The sequence below is a fragment of the Tursiops truncatus genome, chromosome 6 (genome assembly GCF_011762595.2).
Source record: "Tursiops truncatus isolate mTurTru1 chromosome 6, mTurTru1.mat.Y, whole genome shotgun sequence".
Lineage (NCBI taxonomy): Eukaryota > Metazoa > Chordata > Mammalia > Artiodactyla > Delphinidae > Tursiops > Tursiops truncatus.
In genome coordinates, this window is record NC_047039.1 from 9994153 (window position 1) to 10010107 (window position 15955).

General features: G+C 38.6%; 1 protein-coding gene across 6 annotated transcripts in view; it reads left to right on the plus strand.

The window, feature by feature from the left end:
• The window catches only part of KIF13B (kinesin family member 13B), a 187153-nt gene that overhangs the window by 65741 nt on the left and 105457 nt on the right, over positions 1–15955 (plus strand). For all 6 annotated transcript variants that reach the window (XM_019941373.3, XM_073805779.1, XM_019941375.3 and 3 more), the window contains exons 4-10: positions 904–964; positions 3048–3140; positions 3951–4131; positions 8299–8386; positions 11596–11730; positions 13718–13830; positions 14996–15107. In XM_019941373.3, coding sequence (XP_019796932.2) covers positions 904–964; positions 3048–3140; positions 3951–4131; positions 8299–8386; positions 11596–11730; positions 13718–13830; positions 14996–15107 — 783 coding nt within the window. The remainder of the gene's footprint in view (positions 1–903; positions 965–3047; positions 3141–3950; positions 4132–8298; positions 8387–11595; positions 11731–13717; positions 13831–14995; positions 15108–15955) is intronic.

The window sequence follows — 15955 nt, forward strand, 5'->3', positions numbered from 1 at the left end:
CATATAAAGCACAAGAGGAAACCTGTCATCAGGAAGTGAGGCAACAAAGTCCAAAAGTGGGAGTTTGAAATGCAAACTGAAATGAATTTAAAAACACTTAAAATCCTTAAAAAGACTAAATTGTAAAACGTGAAATCCAAAAAATTAAAAATATAATCGGTGAAAAAGACTTTTGAAAGTAAAAAAAAAACAAACGTATTTTAGAAAGTAGTAAAATAAAAGATCGAAACAAATCGTTTGTGATATCCCACGAAGTAGCAATATGTATTACTAGTATTTCCAATGTATATTCTTCCTACTTTTTATGTATGTCGATTTTTGTACAGATATGAGATCATGGTCCAGACTTTCATAGCTTTTACATTAATATATGAATCTTAGTCTTCTATGCTCTTGAAGCTACACAGCATCGACCATGGGCCTGTTATAGTTTATTTAAAGAATATGCGTTCTCAACATGCTGTAGTAATCATCTTTACATTTTGTTTAAAAAAAAATCTTTGTTTTCTCTGATGAGAAGAGAATGTAGAGAATACATAAAAGCATAAAGAAGAAAACAAAGATATCACTAATCTTATCGTGCAGTAATAAGCTTTTATATATGTAACTGTGTGTGTGTCTAATAGCCATCATATTATACATATTGCTTTGTAACCTCCTCCCTTTTCACTTAACATTGTGAAAAGTTTTCCATGTGAAATAAAGATCTATATCATCTATAGGGTGCTTACTTGCCTATTGTAAGACTGTACCATAAATAACTAACCTCCATTGTAAGACGGGAAGTTGTTTTTATTTCAGTGTTATGAACAATGTTATCAGTGTCATGACATTGTTATAACATTATAAGTATGTTACAGTTTTGTTCTTAATGCAAACTTTATTATTTTTGTTTTTCAACAGGTATTTGCATATGATCATTGTTTCTGGTCTATGGATGAATCTGTCAGAGAAAAGTATGCAGGTAAGAGTCCAGCATCCTATTAACTACTGATAATATAGAAAGATGTTTTAGTATTTTTCCTATAAACTATCATAGTAGTATTTTGTGTAATTTTAGAAACTACATAGAGAACTTCCTCCAGTCTTTGCTATTAGAGTTTTAACATTGATTGGGAAATGGGAGATTCATGGTATACTGTTGTCGGTATAAGATGATAAAGTTAGATGAACAGCGTACACAGTTGAGGTTGTCTTACACGCATCCCTGGGCCTTACACACGACCGTGGCATGCAGTAGCTACGTAGATTCCCTTAGATGTTTGTAATATGGTCTAGAGAGGCAGCTTGGTGTAATGAAAGAACTCTAGCCAAGGAGGAAAGGAAACCTTGAGCTTAATCCAAGCTCCACTCCTGTCTCTGACTTTCAGTAAATCACTTAGGCTTTCAGTGTCCCTTTTCACTCTTTTTTTTTTTTTTAAATTTTATTTTTGGCTGAGGTGGGTCTTAGTTGCAGGATCTTTGTTGTGGCATGTGGGATCTTTCATTGCGGCACGCAGGCTCTTCCTTGTGGTGCGTGGGCTTCTCTCTAGTTGTGGTGCTCGGCTCCAGAGCAAGCAGGCTCTTTGTTGTGGCACGTGGGCTTCTCTCTAAGTGAGGCACACGGGCTCAGTAGTTGAGGCATTAGGCCTCAGTTGCTCCGCGGCACGTGGGATCTTAGTTCCCCGACCAGGGACCGAACTTGCATCCCCTGCATTGGAAGGTGGATTCTTAACCACTGGATCACCAGGGAAGTCCCCCTTTTCCCTTTTTAATGGAGAGGAATATGCCATATCCTCTCTAAATTTGCTCTGGGAGTCTATTCTTTTATTCTCCTCAATGATGACTGTCTCAAGCCCCTTTTCACTACAAGTTTAAGACTACAGCGACAGGGGCTTCCCTGGTGGCACAGTGGTTGAGAATCCACCTGCCGATGCAGGGGACACGGGTTCGTGCCCTGGTCTGGGAAGATCCCACATGCCGCAGAGCGGCTGGGCTCGTGAGCCATGGCCGCTGAGCCTGCGCATCCAGAGCCTGTGCTCCGCAACGGGAGAGGCCACAGCGGTGAGAGGCCAGCGTACCGCAAAAAAAAAAAAAAAAAAAAAAAGACTACAGTGACAGCCAAATTAAAAAAAAAAATCTAAAAAAAAAAGACTACAATGATAACCATATATTTCCTTTATTCCTAACTGCTTATGACACCCATTTCTAAGCAATTTTTTAAATATTGTATTGGCCTTTATCATGAAAAACAGTAGTACTACAGCTGTTTCCAAAAGTTAAGGTTAATTTGGGCTGGCTGGCCCAGTGATGACTCTGAGGATTGCTTCAGAATCACAAGTGTGATGAGGATGAATGGATCTTGTAAATGAGCTAGAAAGTGAGGCCTAATGGAATGCTGTTTATAGCGTTCAAAATGTAACAAGCATAACAGCATCCAGTTCTTTCATATTATATTCAGGGCCCAAAGAGGTTGAATAACTTGTCAAGGCCACATTTGGTTATTGACATATTTAATTTAGCCTGTGGAGGGGAATTGGACCCTACTATTTATGTCCATGGTTGAAAGCTAGAAGAAATGTCCCAGCCCTTCCTCCCTCTCCCAGCTGGTATATATTGTAGACCCTGTAATTAAACATTATCGTTGAGGAAAAGGAGAGGGAATTGATATATATGATTATTTTGAACTTTAGTACACACTGAATAAAGCATTGGCTGAGTGGTACATAGTTAAATTCAGATCCACCTAGGTCCCAAGTATACATTTCAGATATTTATAATCATTGTTTATAAAATTAGCAGTTCATTGGTTTTTTTTGGCCGGTGTTGATTCAAGTTCATATTATCAGGAACTTTTCACTCATTTTCTGTTATGTGCTAATAACTAGATATTTCTGAAAGACATAAGCCTTTGGAAGCACTCATCAAGTTTAAAAATCTTGTTTGGTAGATAAACAAGCTGAGAAAAAAGTGCATTTTTGAGAGTTATGTTTGTTTTTCGTTTTTTTAATTGTTCATATGTAGTTTTGGCTTAAAACATCCTACCTTTTTCTCTGTCATTCTTTCAGGTCAAGATGATGTTTTCAAGTGCCTTGGGGAGAATATCCTTCAGAATGCTTTTGATGGCTACAATGCATGTATCTTTGCCTATGGACAGACTGGTAATTGTTAAATAATCTGTTTTATTTTTAAACTTTAAAGATCCTAACAAAAAAAACACCAAAAAGAATACATATTGCTAGCGTCTTATCAGTTGTGATTGATAAAGGAGTGTTTTGACTTCTATACCTCTGTGGTCAACAGGAAAGAAATCTATTTAAAGTGAAGGAGTCACTTTTATAAGGGTATATCGTATAACTTGTCCAATTGAAAACTATTCTTCATGGAAAAATGGTTATGATATTTTCAAGACTTGTTAGGACTATGAGTGATTTAATTTTTTCCTCTTATTTTCCTATGCTTTCTAAATTTTCTTTAATGAATATGTGTTTTTGGTACATAGAAAATAATTTTGTAGGAGAAAAATAAGATGACTCTGATTTCTACACTGTTGCCAAAGGGTAGTGGTAGTAAGTTAATTTGCTCTGGGGCCTGTAGGGATAACGTACATTTTTTATGCTATGATTAGTGGTTGGAAGCAGGCACGTAGTATTCATCATATGGATCTTTCCAGTTCAATTTTAGGAAACTATTCCTACCTCACAATTTTTCAGTCATTTTAGGTCTTTTTTTTCTTTTTTTTACGTATGATGATAGTTAAAGAAGGTTTTTGTTTTCTTCCTAAAGGATGTGTACTTCTACATGTATAATTGGAAAGCTTCTCTACTTACTAGTGTCATCATTATATTTGGGTGTATTCCTTATTTGGGACATTTTGCTAAGTGCTAGGATTTTATTGTGAGCAATGGAAAGAGGGCTGTGTATTTAAACTTCTCAAGGAGACAGTAATAACTATGATTTCCATTTTTTAGGATCTGGAAAATCTTACACCATGATGGGCACAGCTGACCAACCTGGATTAATCCCAAGACTTTGCAGTGGACTCTTTGAACGAACCCAGAAAGAGGAAAACGAAGAGCAGAGTTTTAAAGTAGAAGTGTCCTATATGGAAATTTACAATGAAAAAGTTAGAGACCTTCTTGATCCCAAAGGGTAAATGACTTTGAGACTTTAATGTTGTGGTATCATGGACTAAAACAGACTTAATAAATTGGCTTAAGTGAAATTTTTTTTTTTTTGCGGTACGCGGACCTCTCACTGTTGTGGCCTCTCCCATTGCGGAGCACAGGTTCCGGACGCGCAGGCTGAGCAGCCATGGCTCACAGGCCCAGCTGCTCTGCGACATGTGGGATCTTCCCAGACCGGGGCACGAACCCGTGTTCCCTGCATCGGCAGGCGGACTCCCAACCACTGCACCACCAGGGAAGCCCCAAGTGACATGTTTTATACTGAACTTGAGTAAAGAGTTATTTTTCTAGTTTTTAGTTATATTAAGAGGTTTCCTGTAGCCAGTTCTGGGCTTTTGAACTAGGGCTGAGATGGGGCAGGGAAGCATGGTTGAGCAGCATGTATTTGGGTTATACCGTCTTTCTCAGATATATCCAAAAGCACAAACAAAAAATACGTATTGATAGTTAAGTTACTGAATATCAGTATAACTGGTATCCTTAATCAAGTAGAGTGTTTTTTGTTTGTTTTAAACCAAGAAATTTCGAATGGAATTCATCTGTTTGCAGGCTATGACATAATCAGAAATAGTGAAACCTGGACTTCAAGATAGTTCATTTTCATGATTCTCAAGGGGAAAAAGTGTCCAATTTTATGGCGTAGGCTTTGAAAGAGAAGTGGCTTAAAAGTATTAGAAAGCCTTCAAGAATGCTGCCTCAGTCTGCAGTCATAACTGAGGCTAATGAGGAAGATAAGGGGTATCTGAGGAAATTTGTACATTGCACAGAGTTCTCTGAGTTCAGATTTTAAGGAAGTGCAACAATGGAGAGAAAAACATAAAAACCACAGCCTGTGGCTTATTGCTGGTAAGAGCAGTATTTGGAAGGTCAAAGAGCCACGTGAGCTGAAGCTTATAGAAAGTGCGGAGGACGGTGAGGGTGCGTCTAGTTATTTTGGGATGAAGAGGACGATCAAGGAAAGCTGGTCTCAGAAGCAGTGGGTCACAGCGGCCCTCAATCAAGAGAAAACTAAACCTGTCAGCTCCTCACTGGCATCTGTTTTCTTTAGCAGAGATAATGATCTGCAGGCCTTTCATATGAGGCTGAATTGGCACTTAGTATTTCTTCCCTTTTTTTTGGCTGTGCCGCGCAGCTTGTGGGGTCTTAGTTCCCCGACCGGGGGTCTAACCCGGGCCCCTGGACTGCCAGGGAATTCCCGGCACTTAGTGTTTGTTTGTTTGTTTGTTTTATTTTTGGCTGTGTTGGGTCTTTGTTTCTGTGTGCAGGCTTTCTCTAGTTGTGGCGAGCGGGGGCTACTCTTCATTGCAGTGCGCGGGCCTCTCATTATGGTGGCTTCTCCTGTTGGGGAGCGCGGGTTCTAGGTGCATGGGCTCAGTAGTTGTGGCTCATGGGCTCTAGAGCACAGGCTCAGTAGTTGTGGCACACAGGCTTAGTTGCTCCGCGGCATGTGGGATCTTTCCGGACCAGGGATCGAACCCACATCCCCTGCATTGGCAGGCGGATTCTTAACCACTGCACCACTGGGGAAGCCCCCGGCACTTAGTGTTTTTATACAGAACTTTACTTAACATTTATCGAGTGATCACTGTATGCCAGGCACTTTGCAGTCATAGATGAAGAGCTCAGTGTGGACAGAATGGGAGTTTTGGAAACAAATAGTTATGAATCAATGCAATAATGCTTTTAAATTGTGAAGGAGGCTCGCACAAAATAGGTGAGAGCAAAGAGGGAGTGACTGCCTTTGCCCGGAGGAGAAGGGAAGATTCTACAGAGAGTGCTTGATAAATTTGTACTGAGTAGGAGTTTGTCCACTGAGAAGCAGGGTGGGAACGATTCAGGCATGGGGACAGCCTGTGCCAGAGCATGGAGGTGTGGAGAAATCAGAGGTTTGGAAAGTGACTCAGCTGTCCAATGGGGCTAAAGGGCAGTATGCACAGATGTTGAAACAGGGAACCAAAGGAAGTCCAGAGGGAGGAAGGTTGTGGCCTAGGTAGCCACATCTTGCTAAAAATTGTGCCCCTCTACTTTTTCTGGCTCTGCCTTGAATCCTTTTTCTTGCACCTTCATTTCTGTGAAAAGCATCACTTTCTTTGAGATCCCAGAAATTCCTACTCTTTCCAGAAATTCTTAGCTGACTTCATTTTCATGTTTTATATTCCACAGTGCTTATGTGAATAGCTTGAACTTTACTATCTACGATTTGCTAATAGTCTTTAGTAATATCTTATATGTTTGTCTTGTGTACAGTTTAGTAATTGACAGCATGGGCTTTGGAATCACCTGGCTCTGGATCTAGGTCCTCTACTTGTTACCTATTGGGCAAGGCAAGTTCCTTATGCTTTCTAGGCCTCATTTGTACAGAAGGGATTATAACGTTACATAATATCTCAGAGGGCTGCTGTGAAGATAGACTGGGTTGATAGACCTGAGGTCTTAGAACATTTACTGGCACATAGTAAGTGCTCAATAAGTGTTAGCTGTTGTCTCCATGAAAGTTTCTCGAGGATTTTTGTAGTGTTTCTGAAGAGCCAAAGTGAATGGATTAAAAACTCTGAAGGTGATTCCTTTTCAGCAAAAGATTATTTGAGAGAACCTAGTTATTTTATTCAAGTACTGATTTTATTAATTCACTGCCTACTTTGTGTAGTAATAGAATTGTTTTACTCAAGAGATAATGCAGTATACACTATCTTTAAGAAAAAGAGAAATATGAAAGGAAAAAAGTTGTAATAGTTCTGATCTTTGGATATATTCTAAGTCAGATATTCTATATGTATTATTATTATTATTTTTAGAGGTTGGGGGTAGGAGTTTATTAATTAATTTATTTATTTTTGCTGTGTTGGGTCTTCGTTTCTGTGCGAGGGCTTTCTCTAGTTGTGGCAAGCGGGGGCCACTCTTCATCGCGGTGCGCGGGCCTCTCACTATCACGGCCTCTCTTGTCGCGGAGCACAGGCTCCAGACGCACAGGCTCAGTAGTTGTGGCTCACGGGCCTAGTTGCTCCGCGGCATGTGGGATCTTCCCAGACCAGGGCTCGAACCCATGTCCCCTGCATTAGCAGGCAGATTCTCAACCACTGCACCACCAGGGAAGCCCTCTATATGTATTTTATATACAGTTTTATAGTAGTAAGTAAAGTTTTGGTGGTTGATCCTAGGGTACTGTAAGATTCCAAATCATTAGAAAATAATAAGTTACATAAAACAAGAATCACTTGTAATCTTACCATCAATAAATATTCTTTTTAAAAATTGTAATGTTTAGGGAATTCCCTGGTGGTCCAGTGGTTAGGACATGGCACTTTCACTGCTGTGGTCCGGGTTCAATCCCTGGGCAGGGAACTAAGATCCTGTAAGCTGCACGGTGCAACCAAAAAAAAGAATTGTAATGTTTAGATTTTTTGAAGAGCTTTTTTGACATAGAATCAGTCATCAAATATTCTTTATATTTTTTGGTTGATATCATTAAGTATGCTGTATGCTCTAGGTTTCTGACAGGTGCCCTCTACTGGTTTTATTAGTTCCTTGTTTGTAAGAGGTTTATTTTTTTAACCATGAATGAGTATTTAATTTTATTGAATCATTTTTCAGTTTATTGAAATCATTTATTGAAATGATCGTGTGTATTTTTTTCCTCTTTAGTCTATCATTGTGGTAAAGAGCATGAATCTTTGTTCAGTGTTAAAACAACCTAGCAGCCCTGGGACAGTCCAACTTTATGTTTTTAAATCACTGTTAGATTCAGCCTGTTGTCTTTATTTTTGTCCGTTTATATTTGTTTGTCTTTATTCATGACTGAGTTTTGTCTGTAGTTTTCTTTCTTTTGCACAGTTAACATTTATTGAGTTTCTGCTCTTTGTGCCACATTCTGTGATCTGACAAGTAGATTGTTTGTATTTATTTGACTCTGCATTCTTTGTGGTAGTAGACATCCCACAGTGTACCCTTTTGAGTGATGTGAGATTTTACCACATTACAAAGTTTTTCTTACTAGTCAAGATCTTAAGTTTTGGTTTAAATTCTTCTGGGATCGATCTTTGTTGAATTCAGTATGTATTTTTATTGCGCATGGCCGAGTCCTTTTAAACAGGTTAATTGTTTAAAAATTGATTCTTTTGTTTTTACTGAACAGAAGCCGTCAAACGTTAAAAGTCAGAGAGCACAGTGTGTTGGGACCCTATGTCGATGGACTTTCTAAACTGGCTGTCACAGGCTACAAGGTAACAACATCCTTTATGTGAACTACTAAAATTCACTGTAGCAAATTTTTTTGTTGTTGCATTTGTGATCTTTCGCTGAAAAAAAAATTATGGTAGCATCACTTAATAAGTCACAAAAAAGTTTGTAAAAAAGTTACAAAAACCTTTATTAAAAAGCTTTGGGTCAGTTTAATTTTGAGAGAAGGTATACATATTTGCAAGGCATACCTATTCATCTATTGTGAGACACATTTTTTCCATTTTTATGAGCTCTAAAATTGTGATATTCCTTACGATTGTATCTTAAAATGATAAATGGCAGTATTTTTTCTTCTGTAGTAGTACATAAAATAATGATGTTGCTTATGATTTTGTTGATTTAATGAAATAAAATATGAGTTGAGTAGTTGGAATTCAAAGCCTGTTTCTAACTTGAGAGAATCACTCTTCTACCTTTAGTTACTAGTTCTCTTCATTTTCAAACTTCACAGTTATGCTTTGTGTGAATCCGTTAGGCTTTCCTCGTTGGGAAAATGGGGGTAGGGTGAGCTGTGATGTAATATCCATTGAATTAAGAGTCAGAGACTGTTGATGGTGACAGTCTTCTCATATGACTCCTATATGACTCTGGATTGTTTCCTCTATCTCACCAAGCCTCTTTGTCCTAATTTTTAGAATGGAAATTAGTTTTATTGTCTTGACTATCTTTTGAGGTAGATTCATTAGTTCCTTTGTTCATCAATCACATTCTATCATTTGGTCAATGATACTTCATTTAGTAAACACTATTTACTTCATTTAGTAAACATTTATTGAATACCTGTTATATGCCAGGCATTGTGCTAAGTGCTGAAGAAATAAAAAAAAATGAATGAGGTGGTCCATTCCCTCAAGATGCTTGCAGACGTTATAAAGGTATTATAAAACAACATGATTTTAAGTGCAGTGAGAGATGCATTGTTCAGGGTTCATGGTAGTTTGGAGGAGGAATACCTGCCTTCAGTGGATATGTAGGTGTCCAGGGAGGGCGGTATCCAGGAAAGCTTCCTGGAGGAGATCAAATGAGATAGTGCATGTGAAAAGTCTTAGAAAACTCTACAGTATCATATAAATGTTAGGTATTGTTGTTTTAATAATGATATTTGAGAGCTTATTTCTGCAACAGTGAAGAGAGATCAAGATTTTTTTGAGAGCTCAGAGAGATTGGAAAGTATAAAACGACGTTTTATTCAAAAAATTAAAAGATTCAATAAAGAGCTTTATGTAGGAGACAACAGATTAAAAATCAATGAATGTCTAGATGATTAGAGACCAATGAATAAATGTAGGCTAGGGACTTCCGTGGTGGCTCAGTGGTTAAGAATCTGCCTGCCAATGCAGGGGACACGGGTTCAAGCCCTGATCTGGGAGGATCCCACATGCCGCAGAGCAACTAAGCCCATACACCACAACTACTGAGCCCGCGCTCTAGAGCTGGCGAGCCACAACTACTGAGCCGGCATGCCGCAACTACTGAGCCCGCACGCCACAACTACTAGAGCCCAAGCTCCGCAACAAGAGAAGACACCCCAGTGAGAAACCCGTGCACCTCAACGAAGAGTAGCCCCCGCTCACCGCAACTAGAGAAAGCCCGCACACAGCAATGAAGACTCAATGCAGCCATAAATAAATAAATTAATTAATTAAAAGAACAAACAAAAAACCAGAAACATTTAGTTTTAAAAAATGTAGGCTAAATAGAATAAAGCTTTTTCATTAAGTGTCAGGATTGTAAGATTTAATGGATCTAAAATGGATTTGGAACATCTAGAAAATTGTAAATTTTACATTTTGTTGTTTTTCCATTCTGGTGCCAACTTCTACCTCTTTTTGCAGTATTTTTACTTTGAGGCTTGTTATGTATCATGTTGAATTTGTCCTTAAATGTTATTCTTTTTCATTTATATAGGAAAATAGAATCTTATTATTTTCAAAGTTTTTCATATATATGTGTCAGTTAGGATTATGTTTGGCGGCATATAACTGAAAATAATATAACAGGACTTAAGTGCTTTGGAATATGAATTATTATCTGTTTTGTCCCTATGTATCCTCAGTATCTTAAAATGTACCTGGCTTGTAGTAGGTGCTTTGTGTATTTATTAGAGTGAACAAATGAATGAATGGTGAGAGGGCTGGTATGGCGACTCCAAAGCTGCTGTTAGGATCTAGATTCCTTCCAGCTTTCCACATAGAGCCAGGTCTTTAGTAATGCCCTTGTTCTCATAGTTCAGGATGGCTCAGAACCAGCATGTGATAGTGTGCCTATTCCCTTTAAGGTGAATTCCCAGGTGACTTTTTGTCTCATCCGCTAAAAGTTAGTCATATCACCAGGCTGAGTTGCAAGGGCATCTGGGAAGTGCAGTCTCTTAGTTCCGCTGCAGTGTGCTCAGCTAAAGATGGGGTTCCTTTACTGGAAACAAGAGGAGGCTGGATAAAGGAAGGCAACTAGTACACTCTCTCACAAGTACAGTATGTTTCTTGTTCCTCATTAAAATCCTTGTAAGGTAGATGATGTCATAGCTCTATTGTTATTTATGAAACTAGATTTCAGACTGCTTAAGTAACTGTTTTAGAGCTTATAACATTAAAAAAAAAAACCCCCAAAGATCCCATGATCTTTCGAGTGTATTATGCTGTCTCTGTTTTAGTTACAATGGCAATGAAGTAGTGAATCTGTGCAGAAAATTAGTCTCTTGATGTCTTCATTTTTAAAAACAGGTCTGGTAAGATATACACCAATGCGGTGATGTAATGCTTTGCCTGTGTGAAGGGGTTACAAATTATTTTTGTTTGCTGTTTATTTATACAATCTAATTTGATTTACCAATTAACTTCTATTACTATAATTAAATAAGCTAAAGTTTTTCAGATTTCTAGATGAGATGAGGATTGGCATGGCATGTTTGTCCATCTTGTGGGACTTCAACATGTAGCTTCTAAACTTTTCTAATTCTTGGTCAGAGCTGCTGCTTTATTCTGCACCTACAGTAAATAATGTGTTTTATTTGAGTTTTCAGAGATAGTGCTGGCTATTGTACTCTGTGGGGCATAATGTTCATCGAGAAACAGAATGTAAACTCCAAATGTGGTTGACTAAGTAGTGAAACTTGGAATGCATTTCGTAGTATAGCAGAGTTTTAATGTTTATTAGATAATGAAATGTGTGTCTATGACTTGTTTCCACTTAGGATATTGAATCTTTGATGTCTGAAGGTAACAAATCTCGTACAGTTGCTGCAACCAACATGAATGAGGAGAGCAGCCGATCACATGCAGTCTTCAAAATCACCCTCACACACACTTTATATGATGTGAAGTCCGGGGTAGGTGTTCAGATACATGACTTTTTTTTTTTTTTTTAATTTCTAAAGTGGATCATGGTTTATCTTATTCCCTTCAGGTGTTAGATGACTTAAAGTCCTAGCCAGGCATGTGTATCAATTAGGACTCAGGACAAGAAACAGAAGCCACTCTAGGTAAACAGAAAGGGATTTAAGAGGGAATTGGATGATTACAAAGTTGTTGGTACACCTTCTGAGGAGTGATTTCTAGACTAAATCTCTAGGAATAACCTCCAGAAGAGCACAGATCTCATCCAGTGAGGATGGTACTACCCCTGAGGCCACCCCCAGACCTGTGAGTTCCAGGCACACCCCAGAGCTGTGATCCAAGATACAGGAGTCAGTGAGGCCACCTTCTTAGAGCCCTGGTAGTTGGAGAATGTGAGCTGGGACGCCTTTTTAGGAAAACTCATATATCCACACTCCTGCTTGCCAGCAGAAAATAAGCCAAAATGGGTGAGGGGGATGACCTCTACTTTGTTTCTGCCTTCTAAATCTTAAGCAAGAATATGTGATTGACAGAACCTAAGCCACATCCTGAGCCTTGGCTGCAAGGGAGTCTGAGAAATGTAGGTTTTAGCTCTCCACCCTCTCCAAATAAAGGAAGTTGGAACAGAAGTTATACAAGCTGATGGCCCATAGTCTCTGCCATAGCATTTTTTGAGCTTTCAACTCTGATGGCAAACTGTATAAGCTAATAATACTCTAGCTGATTTAGTGGAGTTTCTTTTGAAGTGTTACCTTCTGCTAAACAGCAAAGTGTTAGAAGGAGTAAGTTATACTGGAGAACTTGTACTGTAAGATTCTAGATTTGTGGAATAATTTTTTGAGCATTTGGACTTGAAGCTTATGAAAAGTAACAGAGCCAGAGATGTGTATGCTTCTATCACACTGAAAACTTCTGTGTTGGCTCATACATTTGTGTTTTCCCTCTTACTTTTTATGTGAACTTTTGCATATTTTATTACTACCCTCCAGCGAATCAATTTCAAATACCAGAAGCTAAAATGATCACCCTGGCAAAGTGCTGTATTTTGGCAAGATTTTCATTTGCTGAGAGCATATTTTTCTTCTTTTACCATCACAGCAAGATTAGTGCAACGACAAAAAGTTCTTTGTTTTCTATTTCCTTTTCAGCATAAAACAAAAAACATACTGACTTTTTTTTTTTTAAACCAAAAGTACTTTTGATTTGGGAAGCTTAATACCCTTTTGTTAGCAACATGTTTATTTATGGAAATAAGTATGAATGTATACTTTAAAGGAAAGTTTTAAAAAGTGATCCAGTCTATAGATTTTGGCATTGCTTTCCCGCATTTCTTACATTGCTGCAGAAGTATAAACTATCTGTTTTTGAACTATCTGTTTTGAACTATCTGTTTTGAACTATCTGTTTTGAACATTTTTGATAAAGGAAAATGTCAGTATGTATAATAACTAGAAAAATATGTAAATTTAATACCTGAAATTATGAAACAAGGGAATTATTATATGAATAATATGAAAAATTTTAGAAAGCATTGGGTCTTTGAGGGATCCTTCTGTTGTATAAAAGTCAGATTTTTTTGTATCATAAGAAATTCAAATACTTTCTCTCAGGATTATTGGTAAATATATATGAAATTTTAAGCGTGGTTTCACATATTAAAATTTATACCTTATGAATAGTGCTTTTGTATACTTCTCTAAGAAGATTTTGTTGGGTTCCCTTCAAAATGTACCATATTGGGGGGCACTGTTTTGTTTTGAGATAGTTTTCTGTCTGGATTCGTAGTTGTGTATAATTTTGTGTGTATCTACTACTAGACTGTGTAGTTTTCTTACACTGTTATATAGCAGCACAAATTAACTTTAAAATTACAACAGATACGCTTTAATAAAGGATTTAGATAATAAACTCATTCGGTGGAGATGTATCACTTTCTGTATTCTGTAACTGTTTGTTAGTATTTGTCGATTTGCTTCCTAGACATCTGGAGAGAAAGTGGGCAAGCTGAGCTTGGTTGATTTAGCCGGCAGCGAGCGAGCGACGAAAACAGGAGCGGCAGGTGACAGGCTGAAGGAGGGCAGCAACATCAACAAGTAAGTTGTCCAGAAGCCTGCCTCTGTTGCTTCAGTGACTTAGTAGCCAAAAGGGGGAACTTCTGTAGTTACTGAAAGAATAGGATTCCGGAATGACTGAGGCTATAAATAGTGTAGAATTTTTTTTCAGAGATATTTTTTAAGGGCCCGAGCCTGTTTTATGTTTTTTTGAGAGGCCTTCTGGGGCTGAGGAGCACAACCTCAGTCAAGTCCAAGGTTTCCCAAGGGCAGCCCTATTGAGGTTCGGCGCCAGGGAGTTCTTTGTCCCAGGGAGTGGTCCTATGCCTCTTAGGATGTTTAGTGGCATCCCTGACCTCTACCCACTAGGTGGCGGCAGTACTTGCCATCTCTCTCCCCAGCCCGAGTTGTGACAACATAGATTATCTCCAGATACGGCCAGCTGCCCCCTGTGGGGACATAGTCACCCTCCAGTTGAGAGCCACTGGTCTAAGCTATAGAAACAAACAAAGATAATCGGAGTATCAGAGTCCAGCTGTGGATCTTGGCGTGGGTGTCACTGTCTGAACAAACAATAACGTGTACTGGCTACATCGGGCTTTGCTTTTTATGACAGCTGTGGTGCTTATTTATACCAAGGTTTTACTTTACAAAGTAATATTTTGTGCACCAAGTCCTTCATATGGTTATACATTTTCTTACCTTAAGCTGTATTGTTAGCCCCTTGGGGGCAGGAATCTTTTCCATCCTTGTGGCTCCCAGAAGGACACTTAGTGAGACAGTCATCAGTAACCAGCTGGAGATCATAGAATACCATCATCCAGATGCTACACTATTATTTATTTATATATATATGAATGTTCTTGCCTTGTACTATGTTTTAGTTAATCGTATTGTGTTTGTGGCATCCTTTCTTAAAGATATGTGGTATTTGTGTCATTATCTTGACCTAATGGTTTACAGCTTACATTTTTTTTTTACAAAAATTAAAAAAAAAATTGAACTAAGCAATTTTATAGCTTACAGTAGTATTAGAGGGATATCAGCATTTAGAGTTTATGTGTTCTTAACCTGAGCAGCAAAATGCTGACAACAGTGCTGTTCTCGTGCTGGTACAAAGGCATCTTGATGTTCAGTCTTTGTGCTAAAATGTGACATTTGATACACTCAGGTTTTTACGATTATTACGGTTTGTTGCACCATGCAGGTCCCTCACAACCCTCGGTCTGGTTATCTCAGCCCTAGCAGATCAGGGTGCTGGCAAAAACAAGAATAAATTTGTTCCATATCGTGACTCAGTTCTCACTTGGCTGCTCAAAGTAAGTTTTTTTCCCCCCTTTCTGGGATGCTCTTGGTGGTTGGTGAAAAGGAAGAATAAAGAGTAGACTATTGATTTCTCCCAATTATAATTTCCTACATCAGTGTTCAAATTTATAATCATTAGACTCTTACATGATAGTCCTAATTTTAATGGATTAAGCATGGGTTTCTTTCTGATTCACCAGGACCCGGAAGCAGGGGGGTTTGTGGCACACCGAATCGCACAGTCGCCTCTGAGATTTGGGGACTAGAACAGGACCTAGTGCTGATCTGATAGCTGAGCGCGTCATAGGAAAGGGGTTTCCACTGTGTTCCAGACCCAGCTGGACTGCTCCTTCCTTCTCACAGACTCCTTTTGTTTGATGGACATTTTGGATCTTCTTTTTCTGTTTAACTTCCAGACTACTCATGATCATTTTAATTTGCTTTCAGCTGCTTAAAGCTGTTGTTAAAAGATAGAGTAGAGCACACAGTCATTCACTGGTTAATTGATTCAGCATGAATGAGAGAAATGGAAATGAGGAAGAAAAAGCCTGTATGAAGCGCTGTGAGGAGGATGTAAGGAAACGCTAGATTCTCCTTGCCCTGTAATCACTCAGTCCAGTAAGGGAGAGAAGTTGTGTACACAGAATACTGTAACACGAGTGGGTGATTCCATGAGAGAGAAGAAAATGGCATGTAATCGGAGTTTGGTGAAGAGAGAGACTATTTCCAGGTTTCTTCTAGTCTTTCAAGATTCCCTTTGGTCTTGATAGAGCTGGTGTGGTGGATTAGGTATTGGACTGGAAGTTAGAGGATATCAAATCTAGTGACAATTTAACTCCTTATAAAGTTGCCAACCCGGAAT